Here is a 23,534-nt window from a genome sequence, read left to right as displayed (position 1 = left end):
ACTGCCTGCCAACCTGCTGCCACTTTCGACCCCTTCTCAGGGTGTTCCCCATCCACTGGATGCTCCATCACCCTGCTGGTTTTGGGCAGCTCTACTTTCCCTCATGACATGGATTTTGGCATCCCTGAGGAATGCTGCAGTTTCACTCTACAACAGCTAAATGTAGATAATACAGACTCCACGTTCTTGTCCTGCAACTTCGTACAAGTGTCCACGTTCTTCTTTGGGATTCAAAGCTCTAAATATCTGTGGCAGGAGGACGAGTGAGTCTCCTCTCTCCAGTTTGTCACCAGGGGCACTGAAGCAAAGGACTTCTTTTCCTGTTGGTTAATACCTGTTTTACTTAGGGTATAGAATCAGGAGAGTGCTCATTAAGAAAGAGTATGTCCTGGTTTTCTCTCATATTTCTACATAGTGTTTTCATGTTTCTATTTGGATGGCCAGTGATTTTTGTTCTGTGTAGTTTTGTTCATTTTATGTGGAATAACAGTTGTTTTTTTTTTTTCTGCCTGATACTACAAAGTAAATGGGCAGTTCTGCAGCCTGATGAGGCAAGCAAAGGTATTACTGTCTTCAGGTGGGGACAGCAGCTTCCTATGAGCTCCCAAAGCTCTCTTTCCATATTATAAGCAGCTGTTCAGAGATGAAATTAGGAAAGATGAAAGTAGGAAAAGAATAGGAAAATAAGCCTCTAGAACTTAGTGGCCTTCATTCACAAGCCTTTCTTTTATATGAGATAGTAAAAAAATCAAAGGATGGGTGTTTCCTGGTATTTTGTTGTATCCCTATTTTTTTTATGAAGTAGTATTGGTCTAAAGCTACTAGCATAAATCAACTGTTTGGCAGTGATGACTTTCCGGTGAGAACGAAACAGGAGTGTGACTTGTTTTTCTTTGGGATGACCTTTAATGGCCTCTCATCTGGTCCTAAAGAAACTCTTGATGTACATATACACAAGCTCTTGTATATGCATCCACACAATCGTCAGGAAAAAGAATCAAATATTCAGAATTAGCCATTGGACCCTAACTTAATTGATAGTTGTCTGGCATCTCTAAAAGCCTCATTTATTTCTACCTTTATAAATAAAAGCATTCAGCTTATTCTTAAGCTTACTCTTACTTTGGTGGTCCAGGAATATATTTATTGCTCAGTGCCTTGGTTCTCCACTGGTAATTATATGAGCCTTCTATAATCTTTAGAAATGAGCAATCAATCCTAATGAAGCACCCTCAGCAGCAAGAAGCAGAATTAATGTTATTCTTTTACTAATTACTCCAGAGACATCCTCAGATTGTGTGTGAGAAAACAAGTAAAATCAGCATTCTGGTATTCAAGCTGAAGGCTTTTGTTTCTCCTTGTATTTCCACTGACGATTTTATGAGAAGGCTGAAGGACAAATTAAGGCATACTAAGCATGACTAATGGAGAGGAACAGTGGTAAATGGTCTGGTAGATCTTTGCAAGAAGACTGTGAGAGAAGATGTGATCCTGTGATGGATTCAAGTACACATCTTCATGGGAGAATGTAGAAGTGCCTCTGAACTTCTATCTTATTTAAGATATATATATAGAAATATATGTATACCTCCATATATATGTGTGTGATTGTGTATGTGTGTGTACATATAGATTTATATTTAAAAGAAGCAGATTTATTTTATACAAATGTAGCTGAAAATATAGTATTATAAAATCACTGTAAGCCTAATCAGCAGAGAGAAAAAATAAAGAAGAAATATTTTGACCGAAAAAAAAAACTTGTGAAAAGAAGTTTCCTTAGAGGCTGACCATCTTGGTGTGAGATCTTATGTCAGAGTTCTTCAATACAGGCATAAAGACATACCTGAGGAGTTTGCCAAATGACTTGCTTAAAGGAAACTTCAGCAACAGAAAAGGAAAAAATCTTTGACTCTGAAAACATTTGCGAACAATCACAAATATGCCTGTACCAAGGCGAAGATTAGCCTTCTCAGTAAGAAACGCACATAAAAAAGTATGCCCAAAATAAACAAGTAAGAGGAAATTTAATTCTGGGGAGAAAGAGAATGAAAAAAACAAGTTTTAAAGGTTACAGGAAGAGAGAGCTACCTCCAGCAAGTATAAATCACATAGCCTTGGCATGCTTCTTTTCAAGGCTCTGGTATTATGGAGATAGGAAAGTACTGGCATATGCACAGAGCCAAGAGCAGACCACAAAGCAGCCACTGGAAGTGATGTTACTGCCTCTGCACAAGTGTGTTTGGGTCCTTTGTCCTGCACCATCTTCCCTGTTATTGATGAAGTTGCCACCATGAGGAGCTTGCAGACCTAAATGAAAGGAAAAGCAGAGCAATCTAAATGAAAAATATGATTCATAACCATCTCAATGAAGTTTTTTCAGTGTTCTCCATTTCTTCTTCATCAGTTATCTGTTGGTCATTCTCCTGTTTTTCAAATATGATTATTATTGCACAACCTTCATGAATGGAATTTCTTTCGTCTTTTGAATTTACCAGGATTCCCACACAGGCATTTAAGGACAACAGTTGCAGATCCCTTATTTGGTTGAAACTGAAGAAGGGACTGAGTAATCATCTGGGACCAAATTTAGATGGATCATCGGGCTTAAGGCCCCAGATTATCATAAAATCTTTATTGGTCAAAAGTGACAAGAAGAATAGGCAATTCTGATTTAATAGTCAATGGCCCTCAGTAATATTAAGCTCCTTTTGGTTGTGACTAAATGAGCTGATACTTCTTACCAATACCAATGATGTTTTCTGGAATAAATTAGAAATTTGCCATTCAGTCAACATTCTGAGAAGAAGCAGGGTACATTTTTGGATCTGAGATTACACCTTCTAGTTGTGCTGCTGTACAGTGAGAACTAGTTCATAATTAAAAGTGAGCATTTAACATGGTAGGAAATGTTGCAATTCCCTAAAAGTAATTTCTGATAATGTGGATATACCAAGGATGAGACTTGAGAACAGGGGTGCCTGTCATCATACTGCATTGTCACAGCAGAACTGATGGTTAGTTACAACATCACAAAAGTAGTTACAGCTACAATTTGTCCAATAAATATTCTCTGTAGTCTTTTAAAACTCAGCAATCACATGCATCTCAGATGGCTCTTTTGTAGATGAGCCCGTGATGTTATCTCTAAGTTTCCTACTGCATTATCTTATCTCCTGCTTTCTGCTGACACACCACACTCATGAAGACAAGTTACATTCACATGGGGAAAAATTATCTTTACACTGTGGACTTTCAGGAGAGGCAGTAGGGCAAAAGCAGATCCTCTTCCTCAGCACTGGAGAAGAGTACCTAGCATGCAGAGATAGCAGGAAATTTTCTAATCTTTGAAGTCCACTTCAAGGCTATAAAGGGAGTTCGCTCAGAGCCTTACTTTTCAAAACTAAACGTGCTTTGCCTATGTTCTGTAAACTCAACCTCAACCTTGGATACACGCATGGTTCAGGAGAACAACAAAAGATTTCAGTCTCCACTGAAATCCTCTCTGAAGGCACGCCTGCAGCCAATGGGAGATGCTTTGCAAATCTCTAAGAACACAGTTGTAATGTCTTCATAAATCTGCTTTGAAGTCCAAATAAAATAAGAGAAGAGACTCTGCTCAGTCACAAGTGATTTCCAGGATGAAGAACTGAAAAGGTGGAAGTTATTTGTCCAAAATTTCACAGTGAACATCAGTCACATCACCTCATTTCCACTGTGTCCCATGCAACAGGCACACACTGCACATGTAGACTGTAGTGTTACCTAATGCAGAACTCTGCAGAATTCCTGCAGTGTGATTTAAACAGAAACTGAATACAATTATGACAGGTTGTAATGCCTGATGTTGCATATACTACATCAAAGGTCATAGGATCATAAGGCATTTCAGGTGGGAAGGGATTTCAGGAGGTCCCTAATCCAACCTCCTGCTCAAGGCAGGACCAACTATGGGCCAGACTCGGTTGCTGAGAGCTTTATCCACTCAGGTCTTGAAAACCTTCAAGGTAGAGACTGCACAGCCTCTGTGAACAACCTCTTCCATGCTTGGATGTTGCCATGGGGAAAAGGGGTTTCCTTAGACCCAGGCTGAACCTTTAATTTCAAATTCTGCCCTTCACCCCTCATCCTGCCACCATGCATCTCTGTGAAGAGCCTGGTCCTGTCATCTTCTTGTTAAGCTCCTCATAGGTGCTAGCGGTTGCTGTTAGGTCCCCCTAAACAGTCACTTCTCTGGGCTGGGCAAGTCCAGCTCCCTCAGCCTCTCATCACATGGCAAGTGTTCCAGCCCCAATCATCTTGGGGGACCTCTACTGAACTTGCGCCAGGTAATCAACATCTTTCCTGTACTGGGAGGGCCAAAACTGGCCACAGTATTCGAATGTGGTCTACATAAGAGGAGATAATTCCTTCCTAGAGCACACTGTTGACTCAAATCTGTCATCATAAGGAGTCAAAAAAATATTTCTCCTGGTGGCAGCATAGTAATATTAGCCAGCTCTGCCAGCAGCTCAGGATTCCCAGGCATGCCCCCTTCCTCCATGCTGTAATTGTGCTAGAGCAGGGTTTGCGGACTTTAATGAGCATTTCTAGGAGCGCTTCTGGAGCGGTGTTTACCTCTGTACATCCAGAACTTCCTAGTACTCCATCTTCAATATGTTCTGACCAGCTCTCCAGCCACATGGTGGCAAGTGGCAGATTTGGTGTACAGGCTGTAGCTCCCGTGTAACACAAACACTTCAGAAATACTATGTATAGTCAGGCTTTCTGTGCAGTGACTGAAAGTACTTTTGTATCCCCAAAACCAAAAAGGATATATAGCAACCCTAGACATGGCAAAACAAATTGTAGTGAAGACATAAGAACTAACCTGCTGGTGAAATATCTGATGTGCAGCAAATCTTTTAGTGCCCGTGACTTATCTTTTAAGTAATTTATTGTCATCAACAGCAGGAAGGATTCTTTGTCTAACATCTCATTTATTGATTTTGGCAAAATTAGACTTAAATATGCACACTACTGAATGGTCACAAGCTGTTAGGAACCAATATCTCGCAAGATTTCATGTTATTCTCTTGAGCATGAGGAACCTCATCCAAAAGAGATTAATTAGACTAGCACACCTGGCTTCACACAGCTTGCTTCTCTTTCATATCAGTGCTTTGTGCAGTGATTTAAGACTGTGCTAATATTCCGCTGAGACAATACCTATCACTGATTCCTTGTTTATCTTTCCTTCATCCAGCTTCCTATTCATCTACAGATGTCTATGTCTGGTGGATATTCCAGTCTGGTGACAATAAATGTTTTGACCCACAGTCCATACATCACATACATTATGAATCAAAAACAAACACACAAAACTGTAAAATGCAGTTATCTCACACTCTTACACACAGGGGTCAATTTGTTCTCACATTTACTGTATTATGATGATAATGCAGTTTCCAACAGCGTGACTGGAGCCCATGGATCTGAGCAAGGCTCCGTTCACTCAGAATACCCACTGATCTGACAGCTCAGTAGAACTTGCAATACCAGGCTTGTTGTCTCCATTACTGAAGTTGTTGAAGATGTACTGGTACACTTTCAAGTGAATGGATCAAACTCTCCTGCTATTGCGCTCACTCTCCTTTTAGTCTTTTTTTTTTAATCAGACAAGTAGAATTCACATGAAGATGGAGCACAGACAAGTAAATTTAACACCTTTGTTTCCTTTTCAAGGCTCTATCAGACATGAGGGGCTGTATTCAGAGAGGTTCAAGAGCCCGGGTGAAAGAGAGTGTTGTCTGAATGAAGCCTTACACTAAAAATAGCAGACAGGATTTTTAACAGGTGTCTGATAGAGTCACCCCACCACTGACACCAGTGCAAACAATAGGATGTGAAAGATGTGTTCAATTTTAATAAGAAACTACAGCCCCATACATTTAGGGTGAGCAGTAGAAACCAGACTGCTCATCAAATTCATAAAAAAGTATGTGATTGCTCAGTACGTATTTCTGTGATAATAATTAAGATAGACTTTTTTCTCTGTGCTACTCCAAAGCCGCACTGCCAGTGACACAATGCTAGCTGGTGAATGATTGCACCACAAAGGAAAAGAAAATTTTCATCCTAGTTAGAAGAAAGACAGAATTACTCCTGTTTCCTCTATGCTACAATCATTTGACTTGTTACACTCACTGCAAACACTAAATATGTTCTAATCTTCAGGATCACAGAAGATGGCAAGCCCACCTCATAATTCATGTTATTCTTAGAAGCAAGAGATACCCTACAGTCAGGTCTGAAGGATGACTCCCCTACATCAGACACAAAAATGGAAGGATGTCAAGACACCAGCACTGTGAGATGATAGTACTGATTGAAATATATCATTAAAGGATCCAAAACCAACACAGACAAATCTGCACATTTCAAAACGGAGAAGTGCAGACCATCTCAACCTAATCTTGTAGATCAGAGCCAGCTCTAGAAGATTTCCTGTAGCCCAAGTGTATGAATACATTTTGTTACGACAAATCCCATAGGAGCTTTATTCTCTGGGTTCTGTACAATTTACTCTTTACTGTGTGTTTCATTTACCTTTTAATGAAAGTGGTGTGATCCTTTGTGCAGGATCCAAGAAGAAAATACACACAGCTAAAGCAAATGAAAATGTTTCTAGTGTGCCAGAAACGTTGGCACCAAGTGCATGCTGTGGATGAAATGAAGCTGTGACCTGTATCGAAAAAAAAAAAAAATCAGTGTCAAACCTGATCTTGGCCCTATTTCTGGCCTTTTTCCATCTTTTCCATGATTTTCAAGAAGTGTTAGCACTTGGAAACCCTAATATCAACCTTCTTTGCCATGACAAGTAGATATGGATGCTAGTTCATGTGATAGCCAGAAGAGACCAGAAGGGAAGAATAACTACTGGGGGCAAGAGATAGTTAAATGCTAACAAAAAACATATGGAAAAGAGCTTTAAAATCTGATGCAGCTCAGGAGAGTGGTGAGCTTTGAAGCTTGCATAGCAACATCTACCTCCAAAGCTTTCCTCAGTTCAAAAGAAGCTTCTGGCCCTCATTTTATTTACTGTGTTGCAGCAAGAAGTGTGAACTGAAGTAACAAGGGGACAAAACATTCATGAGCTCTGCCCACGAAGTTGGGCATACAGAGCCAAATGAAGCTCTGTATTCCAGCCTGGAAAGGGCTTGTTCTAGCAGGATGATATATATTTCCTCTCATTTTCTTTGCTTCTAGCATGCATACAGACTATTCCCCACAATCACCCTCATCTTGGGAACTTCAAGTCTTCCCACTACTTCTGCTCCCTTCTGAAATCATAGAACTGTAGAATAATAGTGATCATATTTGGAAAAGACCTTTAAGATCACTGAGTTCAACCATAAACCCTTCAACACCATACCTGATAAATCATGTGTAACTCCAAAAATTGCCAACCATTGAGCCCTGGCAGTACCTGGGCTGCCATTTTCACATTTCCTTGTGGACCTGTGGGAGTCAGAGGAATCTTTGCCTGACAGGATTCAAGATGTGATTCAAGAACAAGCCTAAAGTGAAAAAGGTTAACATTCAGTGCCTGAGTTCAGAAAAAAAAAAGTGCCCGATAAGTCTTCTGTAAAAGAATACATTAAACTTAACAAAGGGTAGGAACCCTTTATCATTTTTTCCTCCTGTACTCATCATTTTTCCAGACTGCTGCTGTTCATTATTCAAATGGTGTATCTTTTCTCACTTTCCCTGTAATGTAAATTTAGCACCAAATGTTTTGCACATTAAGAAGCTGTAAGAAACATGGCACATAGTAATTGCACTGCAGTAGCTTAGAAACATCAGGAATCTCTGCGTTTCTATTCCGTCGGTGATGGTGGTGAGTCATTCTGTAACTTTAAATGCCGAACGGCTCTCCCTGGGCTTACATGCCTGTCGAGCGAGAGTCATCGCACTTACCTCACAGGGCAGTTTTGGGAAATTAAGGCTTTAAAGCTTTGAAGTGTGACACCAGCCTCGTTAAGCATTGCTTAATGTGTTTATTAAGGGGCATGCACAGCCCTGGGATATTTTTGTGAGGCTCAGAAGTGTTGCAAAACAACAGCTCTTTTTGAATACAGTGCTGATGCCAGCTATGTAGAAGGGTTCATCACACCAAGAAAAGCATAAATCCAGTGCACACTCCTCCTTTCTGTAGACTAGCAAGCTCAGTACCTGCTCACCCAGACAGACACTGTGATACTCATCTCACTGCCATAAAAATTAACACCGGGACCTCTCTTTCTTCTGTTGTAGATCCTGGCGCTCCTGTGAAACTGCCTTGTATGCCAGTTAAACTGTCACCTCCACTACCTCCAAAGAAAGTCATGATTTGCATGCCTTTAGGGGGGCCAGACCTCTCTCTCTCAACCTATTCCACGCAGAAGAGCTCCCAGCAGCCTTTGACTCAGCACCATCACACTGTCCTGCCATCCCAGTTAGCAGCTCACCAGCACCAGCTCCAGTACGGCAGCCACAGCCAGCACCTGCCTTCTGGGTCCAGCACGTTACCCATCCACCCTTCAGGGTGCCGGATGATAGAGGAACTGAACAAAACTCTAGCCATGACCATGCAAAGGCTAGAAAGGTAATAGATAAACTTTAAAAAATAAATATCAATATGCACTGTTTCTTACCAGCCTCAGTATTGCTAGCACTGCTTGAGTTATGTTGATGATATTTGGCACTTACTTAAACCAGGCCTCTCCCCTGGAGGCTAAAGATGTATGGAGAAATACGTTCTCTCACTACTGGAGAAACAGTCAGGGAAAGAGCCTTTCCAGGCTTGTTTGGCAAATTTGTGGCAGAGCAGAGAAGAACATCACATTTCCTGAATCCTGTTGTCCTGTTCAAGGAGCTAGGTAATAGCACTGATGGAGATGACAGCAGGACATGCCCAGCTTGCAGGATATAATGCAGAGTGTATAGCTGTAGAGCTCCTATTACAAGAAGGATCCTCTCAAAAGAGGAGAGGAAGTGGTAAATTTAGAAAAAAAGAACAATAAAAGCCAAATGTGCCACACTCCAAGGGCATAGGATTAACATTACTGATTAGCTCCTAACAGCTTTGAGACCTCTTGTAGGTTACTTAGAGAGATTTTAATGTACTCTTTAATTATGTCAACTAATTTAAATAATTTGTTTGATTATTTTTAAACAAGTATTATGGACAGATATATAACTACAGTAAATCTGTAAATGAAAATGACTATAAGCATCTGATTGTGCTTACAAATATATTCAAGTAGATAGATACACTCAGGTGTAGTCACATTGCCTTTGCTGCTTAGTAATAATTTCACTTTACTTTCCACAAACATTACACTGAGCATTAGACCCATTCTACAGCAGCTACCTTCTTATCCAGTCCCATCTGAAAGAAGGTTATACAGTTAATCAGAAGTGCTCTACCTACCTTGGGGCTGTTTTTCATAACTGTCTCTTGTAAATATTTCTGGATGATATTTCAGATAATCTGAATAAGGGAAGCATGTTGTATAAATGCAAGCTGTCCTCATAAACTGCAAGATCAGCAAGCTTTGCAAAATTTACTTTGACTTGCAGACCACAATTGAGCAAGTTCAAGAGATAGGAGCATAGTCAAAAATGACATGTACTATTTAGGACCAAGGGCAGCTTTGCAACTAGTTTGCTCAAGGAGTATCAGATCATCCTTCTTTTAGGCAGAAGGCTAAAATATTTGTCCTAACAGAAAGAAAAAGTCTAATGATTCATCCCAGTACTCCTTTGTGAAAATGTTACCTTCATTATCTTACACAGTTTAAAAAAAAAAAAAAGGAAGTTTTATTTAATGCCACCAAAAATAGTTAGGTGACCAGAGAATGTCCCACCCTGCTAGCACATTTTAGTAGCAGAGCATCAGAAAAAGCGTCAGGAGATATATCAGGTGGCCCTACCTTTCTGCAGCATCAGGGAATCCTGAAAAAATGACTGAACTATGAGGGAGGTTCCTATTGCCTTCGATAAAAGGGCCATAGAAGTAGGGTTGGAAGGAGCATCGGCATTCCCTCGAGCTTGCCCCCTGCCCAAGGACTACCCAGTTATGTCTCGTGTTGCCAGCAGGGCTGATCAGATCCATCCGCATTGCCCTGAGGCTCAATGTCCTGGGTACGGAGGATGAGCTATGCCTCCAAAAGGCTCCTTGGATGGCTCATGCCATTCCCAGCATAGCTAGAGCACAGCCGTGCAGCCTGGCTCCCGCTGCGTGCAAAAGTCTCTTTGCTAATCGGAGCCCAGCAACATTTCTCAGAACATGACTTCGCTGTGGCATCTGTTGCCCCTCAGCAATGAATGCTCCATTTTCTCGGCTTCCGTCAAGTTTATGCCTACAAATAATGTTTAACTGATTTAAGGGAGGCAATGCTGTTTGGTTTTAACTATTAATTTGAAGTTGAGGCTATGCTGATTTTAAAAGCTGAATAAGCAAGGATTCATTTTCCAATATGATGCAACTAGCTCCCTTCACAAAAGAGAATAATTAAAATGCAAACAACTCCTAGTGCACAGTATTGCACAGTTGATTTTTCATTACCTTTTTTGGAGGGGTTGATTAACTGTTATTTCAGTCATGTAATAAAGCACGGAGTATTTCAGTTATTCTCCTTGTCAAAATAAATCAAAAACAGTTGCAGTTACAAGGGAGAAAACAGTTGATGACTATTTGCTCTGCAAAAACAGTTGTTATTTTTGTAGCATGCACAGACAGAAAGGTCTGTGGAGCTGATACTGCTAAATTCTTAAATTATTTTCCAAGTCGCATTGTGGTATTAGTAAATTTGCTAGCTTCTCTTCAACATTTGTGCTGATTTTTAAAATACATCATTTAACTTGGGAGAGTTTAGTTGTGCCAAATGCTACTGTTTTCTAGTATTTTGGATAGTGGGGTTTTTTTCCGTAATTGTATAAAGTTGACCTTCAACCCAGAGGAAATCAGACTGCAGTGTTTGTTATTGGACATTTCAGCTTAGATATTTTGAAAACTTTTGAAGCTGCACTGGTTCCCTCTAATGGATCTACTAGATCGGTTTTCCTCTACTTGAAATTTGGTTATGCGCTCATGTCCCTCACATGCCTAGGCTATGCAGTGACATCCTGAGCCTTGCTGTTTCTTCCCAGATGACTTGCTACTCGGTCACTGCTGTTGAGTCAATAATCTTGAAGAGATGAGAGATCTTGACATGTCTCTGAGGCATCTTCTGGGGAATGCTAAATTCATTGGCATCATTCCTTTCTGCTGATCTCAGTCCTTATCTCAAAGAAATTCTATAAGATTCTAGAATGCTGCAGTAGTGGTGCTGCCAGGCATGATCGAGAATAGTAAAATGTTATTTAGAATAGTGGCGTTTTTTAATAAGGCAGAATGGTGTAGACAAGTGCAGATCAATTTTCTGCTCTCAATTATTCCTTCCTTCCTTCCTTCCTTCCTTCCTTCCTTCCTTCCTTCCTTCCTTCCTTCCTTCCTTCCTTCCTTCCTTCCTTCCTTCCTTCCTTCCTTCCTTCCTTCCTTCCTTCCTTCCTTCCTTCCTTCCTTCCTTCCTTCCTTCCTTCCTTCCTTCCTTCCTTCCTTCCTTCCTTCCTTCTCCTTCCTCTTTCCTTTCTCTCTTCTCTCTTCTCTCTCTTCTCTCTCTCTTCTCTTCTCTTCTCTTCTCTTCTCTTCTCTTCTCTTCTCTTCTCTTCTCTTCTCTTCTCTTCTCTTCTCTCTCTCTTCTCCTCTCTTCTCCTCTCTTCTCTTTTCCAAAAGAAAACTACATTTTTCTTTCCAGTGTCTAGTCTCCTTGCTCCTGATGCAGTGGAATCTCCTCTAGTCTGTTTAACTCACTGGTCTGCACTGAATCCATAACCACTCTGTATCAATGCCACATTTATCCCAGCAAACCTTTCTTAGATCTTAATCCCCATCCTACCACCAGGTTCATGAGGTAGAAAGGAGCAAGAATAAAAAGAGAAAATAACCCCTTCTTGCAGCAGCCTGTCTTTTTTGCTTTAGCAGATCCAGCCTTTGGTAGTCTAACATCTGAAGAGTGTTACATGAAATTAGTGCTTTGCCAATGAGCCAGAAGCTTTCCAGAGAAAAATGAGCTGTCACTCTGTACTAGAATGGAAGCCAGAAGTGACTTTGCTGTGTGTCCTTGAGAAAACTACTGTATTTCTCTACTTTTGTTTCCTCTGTAGGAGTGGTTACAAATTACAGCCTCACATTGATCTAATGAATATTAATGAGTAAATGTTTTAAAGTATATTAAAAGCATATAATTGCTCTTCAAGTTCCAACTGTTCTTATCAGTAAATTTGATTTAGTTCCTGGATCTTTTACTCAGTCCTATTATAGACACTATAGAACGTTAACTTAATTTACATACTCGACACTTAATTGCAAAAAAAAATCTGGTACTCACAACATCTGTTTTTTGCCTATTCTCAGGAGAGTATCTTTATCTCTATCAACTATTACAACTATTACAACAATTATGACTTGTTGTTTGTGCTTCTAGTTTGCCTTCATTTTCTCTGAGAAATTACCAGTTTTATGACAGGTTAAATTGCAACAGAGAGGAATGTAATTTCCACATTTTTCCACATTCAGTTCTCTGTTGCTAATTTGAGTCAAATTGCAAACAACTTTCAACTCTTACCGAAAGGATATTGGTCAAGCTTAAATAAAGCAAAACTCTAGATTCTGGAATTTTTTGTCCTTTAGAATGCATTATAAAGGCTGGTAAAAATCTGATAATCTCTGCCACCAAAATCCTTGGCTTGATTGTCCTGATTTAATTGAACTTGAGATGATTGAAGCCTGTGAGACTATGTCCAAAAGCAGTGCTTCACAAGCTGCAGAAAAAGAAGCTTCAGAAAACATTCTTGTGTTGCTGTGATATGTCTTTAATTTGGACTTAGCTTCTTGATCTGATACAGTCTTATTTTCTGCTTGGTTCATACAGTCCTTGGTCTACCTGGTAAAACGACAATTAATTTCAATTATTCTGTGGACACTAGCATACTAGCAGCTGAATCAAGGCCACCATTTATTCAATATGTAATACTGAAGAGCTGCTAAGTGGCAATATCTCACTCTGGGCCAGAATTAAATCTATGACAGAGCAGTGTAAAATCCGTGTCCAAAAGACAGTTTGTGAGACTGGTTCCTCTGGGACATCCAGTTGCTTCAAACTGTAGATTTATGAATTAAATCCATTAGACATTCCTGCCGTTGTCTTGTAAACTTTATGAAACATATTTGAGTCAGAAAACATTTATCTTCCATAAAACTTCTCAGAAGAATTGCTTTTGTCTAAACTTTATCACTGCCTAAGGAAAGAAGCATTTAATATTTATAGCTCTGCCTTCTCTTTCTTTCTCTCTCTCACACACACATTGTATAAGTATATATACAAGGGTTTGAAGTTTTGCCAATTTTTGCGTTAGCTGATAAGCACAGAACAGTGTACTGTGGATCTGAAAACCTGTTGATAAAAATTACATTCTGTTCCAAAGCCAGAGAGGCTGGGATGACAGATGAGAAGTGTGTGTTTTTCCCACTAAATTTTGCAGGAGGGATTTCACTTCTTTCTTTTAGATCCCATCGGTAGCACGAGTAACAATATATTAAATTCTAGTTTTTCACTAAAATCTTTTCTTACTGGAAATGCCTTAAGTCATGATGCTGTAACTTTTTTTTTTGCTCTTTTGATCATACGAAGATGATACTACAGGTTCTTGTATGTACTAGTCATCTATGAATTATTCAAAAATAGATGTTAAGATAAACTTATTTTCTTAAAACAAGTACTTGATTAACTGTGCCTTTACACTCTAATTTTGTTGGAAAACATAAAACTGATTTAAAATAGATCGTTTAAAACAGTAATGTGTTTTTGGTGAATAATGCTGAAAAAAATGGCTCAGAGAAATTTATACACAATGGAAGTAACCAGTGACCTTGATTTGTCTTTCCTAAGTATAGTGGAATACTGCAAGCATTTCACAAGTGCTTCGCTTAGGCAGCTGACTTAGTCAAAAATTATGTGGAGAAGGCTGATTTCAATCAAGAAAAACACAAGACATCAGGAAAAATGAGGGACCTAAAATAGAAAGTAGTATTATCAAGAGAGTGGATGAATCAGAAAAATTATGATGAGATGAGAAGCCTTCTTCTTCTAGACCACTAGTTCAAATTAAGATCTATTATGGTAATTTGTAAATTTTGTTGCCATCTGATATCTGCTTGGTAAGCTAAAGTAGTGAGCCACTTTAATATCTGCTACTCTGTATGCAGTCACATGTGGATGTGGATCTATAACCTATATGCATCCTTCACAGAGCAGTGAAGCACCAAATGGTCCTGGATGCTGAACTGCTTTTTGCTAAATTATTTTGGGGGTAAAAATGCTTTTAGGTCAAGCTCACTGAGATCTAATATAGAAATTTGCAAGTCAATTTTTCATGAATCTTTCATACTTTGTAACACAAATCATGGGCCATCACTGAGCAAGCAGAGTTTCTTTCTTCACACAGACAAAGGAAAGATGTGCAGCTCATTTTTTTTATTCATCTGCAATGGTAAACATTGCAATTAGCAAAACGATTTCTTTGAAGTGGTATATAACAATAACAACATGATATTGTTTGCTCACAGGAACTGAAGCCTTTTATTCTTCTTAATCCCCAAGCACCATATGGACAGGCATTACACAGCCACAAGTACGCTGCAGTCCTTCAGTACAGTCCTGCAGCGCAGTCCTTCTTAGATGTCCTGTGGCAGCCATTTAAGAGTCTACATCAACTTTAGAGTTAGAAGGAAGAGAAATGTTTCAAGGTGACTCAGCAGAAAGTGATTCAAGAAACATAGAATCATAGAATCATAGAATGCTTAGGGTTGGAAGGGACCTCTAGAGATCATCTAGTCCAACCCCCCTGCATACGCAGGGACACCTAGAGCACGTGGCACAGGACTGCATCCAAGCGGGTTTTGAAGATCTCCAGAGAAGGAGACTCCACAACCTCTCTGGGCAGCCTGTTCCAGTGCTCTGTCACCCTCACTGTTAAGAAATTTTTCCTTAAGTTCCTATGGAATTTTTGATGTTTCAGTTTCCGGCCATTTCCTCTAGTCCTATCAGTGGCCACCACTGAAAAGAGACCATCCCTGTCCTCTGCACTCCCTCCCTTGAGGTATTTATATACACTGATTAGATCCCCTCTCAGCCTTCTCTTCTCCAGGCTGAACAGGCCCAGCTCCCTCAGCCTCTCCTCATAGGGCAGATGTTCCAGGCCCCTGATAATAAAAGTTTCTTTCTAAATGTGGAGTTCCTCTGGGGTTCTCAGTAGGCTAAAATGTTTAAGGGATTTGGGGGCCAGGTCAGACACAAATTTGAGAAGTGCTTCAAGTGCAGCTTGGCCAGGGCATCTCTTTTCACAGTTCTTGTGGAAAGTAAGATGGGAGTTTGACATAGAGGCCGCCTGCCAGGCCGATATTCCCTGACTTTCATACAGCTGTTATCTCTTTTGGGACTTGGGACTCAGATGTAGAGCAGTTTCTACTGACTCACAAATAATCTTCAGCAGCCACCCCTTTTACCTAGTAGTCTCTTCTTTTCATTTCACACAGGAAAAAAAACCAACAAACAACATGAGCTCTGAGATAAAACTTGGCTGTGAAATCTGGCTGCGTTCTTGGCTTTGCCTTTCACCTGCTGTTTGACTTTGGTCTTCAACTTTTCATGTTCTAGTTTCCTTATTCGTATTGATATCTTCCTTGGTAAAGCAGTTTGATGTCAACACATAAACAGAGCTAAACAGTAGCAATACAAATGCTGGCCTGAATTTTCCTTTCCTGTGGGAAATTATCAGATGGCCATTTATGTGACAAAAAAATATGACTTCAGAGACCAATAAAGATTGAGGTCCAGGGCCTGGCTTTCGGGGCATGTCATATATCTCTTAGGATAATGGAAATATATATTAAAAAAAAGGTATGACCACTTTGCTTCCCAAATTTGCATGTAGATAGATGATATCAGACTGCCTCTGCATTTACCTCTGACTACTGTAAGACACGTCCAACGAAGTGGACATAACCTTAGTTGCACTTCTCATTGGAGCCACAGCATGTGCGGATCATATGCACCCCTCACTGATCTTTTGTAATGTTCTGTAATCAGTTTTACTTGATATGTTCCCAGGAGAGGTGATACAGATGCAAATATAGGAAGGAGAAATGGAAAACCCTCCGTTAGCTCACATTTTCTGACAGTCTTGGGTTTATTTTATTAATGTCTCCTAATTCAATGGGTATTCCAGTGTGGATATGTAGATTTCCCAAGGTTTTAGTGCACCCAGACACAACTTATGATACAAGGGTGCCACTGAACTTGCAAAGCATAGAGTGTTTGGAAAATACACTCCAGATTTCCTCAGTGCAGTGGCTTAATCCCGGTCTCCTTTTCAGCTCATTTCTGCCTCCCCATTCCTCTACATCCTGCACTGTTTCATGATGCTCCATGGCAATGCTAAGTGGAGGCTACTCCTATTTCTTCTTGCTTTTTGTGCTGCCAGCATAGGTGTGCTGCCTCACCTGTTTCCATAACTGTGTTGTGAACCTAGGTTAAAAAAAAAAAAAGATCAGATTCACCATTCTGCAAGCAGTACTGCAGACACACCAAAGTGTGCTGGGAGCAGAGGTGGTGGGAATGGGCAGCTGCCAGGAGAAGGTATATTGTCACTGCAGCCCCCATAGCATATGTTAGATCCCTTCTTCATTACTCTCAGCAGCACTTAGGGTCTCTTTTCTCCAAATCCAGTTTCACGTGCTTGTTTTGTCCCTTTTGCGCAGTCCCACCCTTGCCTTCTACCCAAGTCAATCAACATCTCCTTGCCCAAACAGCCCAAGTCATAGATTCCTGCTGCCTTTTTATGCTCTAAATCCAATGCTTTTCTTCCTCCCACTCTCATGCTCCACTTTGTCCATTCAAATCAAATATTTTCTCCTTATAACCCAAGAGTCTATAGGAAGGTCACACAGCTATCAAATTGAACCCACATTTGTCACCATAAGTGAATGTTTGAGGTTTCAGTTAAGCCTTGAAGCTGTATTTGCCGCAGATCTTTAGTATTAGATCTCCAGTCCTGGTTGGCTGAATTTTTGCCTATGTACTGCCTTACCTCTCCCTAATAAGTGCTGTAGCCTAATTCTAACGAGTACTAGTGAATTAACAAATTAGATGTCTTGCTGGTCAGGAAGATTCTTCTGTCTTCACTTCTTTTCAATAAGGAAAGAAAGACTTTCTTAAATACAGCAAGAGAGTCAAATCTGACTTCCGTTGTGGTGTTTCTTGTAGTTTAGTCATTTGTTTTTCTTTCCCAACAGCTCTGGTTTACATGCAGGTGACAGTGTTACAAAAACAGGACCTGGAGGCCTTCCAGACATGAGACAAGTGCCAACTGTTGTGATCGAATGCGATGACAATAAAGAAAATGTGCCTCATGAACCTGACTATGAAGATTCTTCCTGCCTTTACGCACGACAGGAAGCAGAAGAGGAGGAAGACGAAGATGAAGATAACTCAATATTTACAAGTAAGACTCATTCCATTTCTCCCTTTCATTTATTTAATTTTTCCTTCCTTTCAGTGCAAAAAAAAAACACAAAGCCTGTGGGTTTTCTTTCTAGTCCATGCTGTTGCATTTCTCAAGGCTCAACTACCTCGGCACACTTGGTAAATTAATAAAAAATAACCAGCAATATGAATTTAAAATTTTTTTTTCTAATCCACATCAATCCCTGTGTGAGTAGTTTTCATACCAACTACAAATGCCACTTATGTGACTACCAAATGCAGTTGATTTTTGGATTTGCTTTCCTAAGTGTCCCTGACGTAGAAAAGTCCTTTCTTTGGCTTAAATTCAGTAGAGTTGAAATAGATACTGATGATAGAGATCAGACCTTTTATACATAGTAAGTGTTAAATCATATCAGAAGTATAAGCTTGCACATGCTTTGAAATGGGTCATGGTCAGTGAAAGAAACCCTTAAATGGTTTTAATACTCCTTTTTTTTTAATCTGAATTTTCAAAAACACTCAGCATTGTTTTGTATTGCCACTGAGGATGGGGAGATCTTGCCTATGATTTGAGCAGGAGCAAAATTAAACCAGCACTCAGTAACTTTGAAATGACAATCTATCTCAAATGCTTTGGTCAAACTTAAAGGACTTCCTCAGCTTTTTTCTTCAACCTTCCTTAAATGCTACCCCATTTTATTACTGATAAAGATTTGATAAAGAATAGAAAAAATAGCTTTGAAAAGTATGTGTGAGAAAAAAAAAGAATAAAAAGAGGAAGAGAATTTTTTTTTATTCTTAATGACACATCTAGAGGGAAGACATGTGTTTAAAATAGCCTGTAGTGTATAGTATAGATTATACTGATAGAATTATCCAGATGAAATCAAATGAGAACAATATACAGGCATACAATTCAGATCAGGGCTGCTCTGCTACTTCTTACCTTACAAATGCCCTGAGCATACAGATGAGAGTAAGCTGGTCTGTGTTTAGATAGATGCTAGGATTTTATTCTGTTCTAATATTCTCTACCTATTTATTAACCATAATCCTGGAACTTCTGACTTGATCTTATTCAACTAAAGATCTGAATTTGATTTTAATATGTAGCATTTTTGCATGACTGTAACCCATATCTTTCCACATATGGTAGCTCTGTTACCCATTCAGATTCTATGGTTGAAATGTTCGTCCCACTACATGGTACAGAAACACACTAGGGAAAACTGCAGATACTAGTAGCCATTATGAAAAAGCCTTTCTTCTCCAGTCCTTCATGTGAAACGTTTTTTTATTTATTTCTTTATCCAGCCTTTCTTTATTATGATAGGAATTGATGCTTATTGAACAACTGAAATTAACTGTCCCACAGTCTATGCCAATGTAAGAAAGAGCCCAATATCCTGTAGAACTACTTTGCTGGCCACATGCTGTAGTGAAACGATGACACCTCCTTTGGCAGAGCCTCTCCTCTCTCCTGCAGGTTCCCTGGCAATGAAAGTCTGCAGGAAGGACTCATTAGCAATCAAACTAAGCAACAGGCCATCCAAGCGAGAGCTGGAGGAAAAGAACATCCTCCCCATGCAGACTGATGAGGAGAGACTCGAACTCAGGCAGCAGATTGGGACAAAGTTAACAAGGTAAGACAGAAACTGCAATTTCCTAGCTCTTGCTGTTAAAAATATGAGGTAAGGCACAGCTATAGTTTTTGAATTGGTCAATGAAAGTTTAAGATGAGTTCGTTCACAATGTTCAGTTTAGGAAAGGTGGAAAAAAAGGAAAATAAAACTCTGGACATCACTTCTGCTCCACTGTTATTTCCTGTACAGAGACTTCTTTTCATCTTCCTGGTGTATCTTATGAGATCTTTGGTTATGTGAGTAGCAGAATGAATTATATGGATTTAATTCTTTCCAGTGCACACATGGGAAGAGCTCTTTTTTGACAGCATTTTGGGTTGTAGCTGCAGGTGTGCTATTCGACAGCCCATTGGCTTGGCCAAAGGACAGAGGAGTAATTTTCCCTCCTGGCTATGTCTCCATTCAGTGGTTGAGCCTTTTCCTCTTTCGAAATGCTCATGTCCTTCAGGACTTGTTTTTGACGCATCAAGCTTGAGCCAATTCCCCCTGCCTAGCCTCTTGCCTCTTCATAACAATGTAACTTGACAAGTGATCTGTTTTTCTGTGTTGCCTCGGTATAGACGGGTGGCTATTAAACATGGAAGACTTCTGTCTAGAATTAGTGATCTGAGGCCATGTGGTAGTGTTTATATGTAATTTCTAGAGTCAGCTTAATACTGTTATGTTATCAGCTCGGTGGAGATGGCAGAACTGATGAATACTTCTGGTTGCCATCCAGTGTGATTTGAGAAGAGAACACCAGTCAGTCATTGGGGTTGTTTTTTCTTTCAGGGGTAGGGAACACTTACCATGCTATGAAGACAGAAAGAATAGCAGCTTGTAATAAATACCTAATTCATTCTTTAACCTACGGCTGTCATAGCCTGTCTCAGTTACCTCCTTTCTGGGAAAAAATGACCACATCTTTCCAAACAATCTTTGAAAGTCTTTCCTGGTGTCTAACTACTTCTACTCCTCTCCAAAACCTGTCTAATTCTGCAGTGTTCTTGCTAAGATAAGAGGACCAGAGCAGTTATGCTCACAGAATGCTAGATGGGGCCATAGTTGTTATTCTTCAACCCACTTTTCACCCAGCCTAGACCTTTTGGACCTTGCAGGTACACAGAGCTTGGGGTCCTAACCAGTAGGACATGAAAGCAGGTCCCACACCTGACCTGTATGATTATTTTTAAACCCTTTGAAGTGTATAAAGAAGTGAATTTTTCTCAGTGTGTCTTACTCTGCAATGATTGACCTTGCAATGACACTGAACCATGTTTGTACTGTGCTGCCCAGTTTCCCAAATTAACTCAGTCTTTCAGAAGTTTTACGGTTCTGTCTGCTGAAGGTAAATAAGTGTCGTCTGCAAACATCAACTCTGCACATCTCACTCTACCTGAGGTGATTTTTATTATAAATATTTTACATCTCATCTCTCACAAGTAACGCTTTTTCTCCATCAAATATTTTTTCTCTAGTATGTCTCTTTTTAAGAAGGAAAACAAATTCTGGCAACACCCAGAATCTTTCCCACCTAAGCCCTGTATTCTCATAATGACACTGTTTGTTCCCCGTACATGCACTTGTCCTATGCTCATTGGCAGTCTGACTAATGCTGCTTAATCTTGTCTTCTAATATATCTAGGACTTAGACAGGAACAATCGTGAATGGTTCAAATAATTTTAAAAGAGTATATACTAACTCAAAAACAATAGCAAAGCCACTACTGCTTCATTCCCCTCTCCTACAAGTGTAGTATAATTGAAATTAGTAGTTTCACAAGCCTTATATAACATAAGATAGTGGCCAATAGTATCTTGTCTTTCAGAGTAGTTAGAACAATCAAGAAACATGAGGAGAAAACTCATTTCCTCATCTCTCATATGCAATAAGCAACAGACATTTCAGCACCAGACGGAAGGTTACATGTATTAGCAGTGCCTTATCTAAATATGATGTATCAGTGTATCCAAACTGATTAATATTACATTGAAATAGTGAGAATATTTCAATTCCAACAGTACTTCTTTAATGTCCAGATTTCATTACTGAATCTATTCTTTGTCATTGCTCAATAATTGTCACATAGTGATGCAAATGCCAAGCAAAATTAAAGTAGTGAAACATTTATAGACCATAAAGAAGATGTGAGATGCAGACTATAACTGTGACTGGCAATTTTTGATTTCAGAGGGATTTGTATTGTTCCATCAATGTTCCCCTAAGATTTAAAATAGCCAGCCAATGAAATTACATGCACTACTTACAGAAATAAAAAAATGCAGAATAAAAACTTTACCAAATAGTTATTGTTGCCTGTAATGGATCAATTAATTTTCACCAAGCGGCTGATTAGGATGCTTCAGTATTTATGCACACTCCTCAGAGTATTTAGCTTGACAGAGCTCATTAGCTATAGCTTTTGGCAAATCAGAATTTAGCACTATAAAGGGAATGATTTTTTAAATAAGCTTATGGACAAGCATATTGAGAGATTGACTGTTGGTATATTGTTTGGGACCAAGTCTATCCCATGTTTAGTTTCACCAACCTTATTGGAGTTGCACCAGGAATCCATTTGGCTCAGAACTGTTCATCGATATCCTACTGAAATGTAGCTTGGAACCTCCGAATCTGCAGTGAGTGGCAGAAAATGATTACAGTTTTACAATTGTATCTGCCAACTGGTGGATTCCAGAGCAGACTTAACCAATTAGTTTGTTTCCCAGATTACCATGCTGGGACAAGAGTACTCTGATTTATTGTCATCCAAATAGCAGAGAGTGCACAGCCTGCAGAGTGTACATCTTACAGCAGAATCCAGCCCACCATGCACCTTCTGAATAATTAGCTTGGCCTTGAGGTAAATTAAGACCTTTGCGGCTTACCATAGTGACAGTTTAGATGAATGTAATGCTTCATTAATGTAATGCCTCATTCATGTGTGTCCTATATCAAGATTCAACAATGCAGACTCCATCTTTTTGTCAGAACCACAAAATACATCCCAATAAAGGCAGAAGGAGAGCCCAAGGCTACAGGCCAGGATCTTGACTAATAAAAATCCTTACAAATCCATTAATTTCCATTCTGCAATTCTAGGTTTTGACACTAAGTCTTTGTAAAGGCATATGGTTTTCCTCTTTGTCTGCAAGCTGAACTTCTCACAGACTCCTCCTCTTTTTTATCCCTCTGCTCCCTGCTCGGCTTCACAGCTGCACATATGCATTTAGGTCATATTAAGGCAGAAAGAGGGCAAGAGAAGGTAAGATAGTGTTCTGAAATGGGCAGAGGGCAAAGACAGTCATCTGTCTTCTGCCTTTCTCTCTGGCTGTGTATGATCTGCTGGGAAGCGCTGGTCCCTGAGTCCCTCAGCTCAGAGCTTCTCTGGAGTAGGTACCTTCCGTGGAGATGCCCAGATTTTGCTTTTGGGCACCAGTGTAAGAGGGCTAGGGCATTATCTGGGTACTTACAGTGGAGTGAGGGCATAGACAGCAAATAGATTTGAAAAGTAGAGGGTACTCTAGTACCATCACAGCAGTGAATGTAAGGGATCAGCCTATCAGCAGCCCCTGGGGAGGAGCGGGGCCAGAAGCCATTATCAATTTGAGGCAGAATGCATTTCTCACAGATGTGCTGTGACTGTCCCCCAGAACTGAGACGACCACTTCAATGTCAGTCCCTTGCACTTCTTTTTCCTCAGGGAATCATATGGCAGGTCATAAAAAGATCACATGGACATCGATTGAGGATTCAATCGAAGTACTATCTTGTAAGGACAAAAGCACTTTAGAGGAAGTATATATTTCTGTACAGCTATACACTACACAGACCTTTCTGAGGCCACTCCATTGAACTGAGTAGGCCTGATTTTTTGCATGTCTTTCATAAAGTCTCTGACATTCCTTGAGACATTTGTGTTTCTTTAGAAACTGATGGACTTGGTTCCATTCTGTGAGAGAGGATTTCCAAAGCTTTCCAGTCTTCCTAGAGTCCCATATCTTCTATGTCTGTAAAAGATGCTCATTGGCAAATGAGTTAAGGAGTGTTGAAGCTGAGAGCTTGACTTCCTGTGAGTGTGAATGGTAGCTGTCCAGTTATTCTACCAAGTCCTGTGAGTGTGCCACTGTGTATGCTCTGCTAACCTTAAATCAATCAGTGGCAAGCTCCTTTCCCAAATGTACAGCAGTGCTCTGTATTGTTTTATTGTGTAATTCTAGATTTATGCATTCTGCAATACTTTATAAGGCTCTGTCTCTACAACAGCAAGCAGAAAATCTTCATCTGAAGCAATATAAA

At 39.8% G+C, this 23,534-nt stretch overlaps 1 protein-coding gene and 1 long non-coding RNA gene across 7 annotated transcripts in view; one reads left to right on the top strand and one right to left on the bottom strand.

Annotated features, from left to right (window-relative positions):
- LOC148595252 (uncharacterized) overlaps window positions 1-23,534 on the bottom strand; it is a 123,915-nt gene that overhangs the window by 51,463 nt on the left and 48,918 nt on the right. The window lies entirely within an intron of this gene.
- The window catches only part of PHACTR1 (phosphatase and actin regulator 1), a 290,390-nt gene that overhangs the window by 229,607 nt on the left and 37,249 nt on the right, over window positions 1-23,534 (top strand). For all 6 annotated transcript variants that reach the window (XM_088521727.1, XM_088521728.1, XM_088521729.1 and 3 more), the window contains 3 exons: window positions 8,296-8,626; window positions 17,420-17,628; window positions 19,099-19,255. In XM_088521727.1, coding sequence (XP_088377853.1) covers window positions 8,296-8,626; window positions 17,420-17,628; window positions 19,099-19,255 — 697 coding nt within the window. The remainder of the gene's footprint in view (window positions 1-8,295; window positions 8,627-17,419; window positions 17,629-19,098; window positions 19,256-23,534) is intronic.

This window comes from Tinamus guttatus, unplaced genomic scaffold (genome assembly GCF_059628265.1).
Source record: "Tinamus guttatus ecotype Peru unplaced genomic scaffold, ASM5962826v1 Tinamus_guttatus_pri_ptg000131l, whole genome shotgun sequence".
NCBI lineage: Eukaryota > Metazoa > Chordata > Aves > Tinamiformes > Tinamidae > Tinamus > Tinamus guttatus.
Note: the sequence above shows the minus strand (reverse complement) of the source record. Positions and strands in the feature narration are given on the sequence as shown.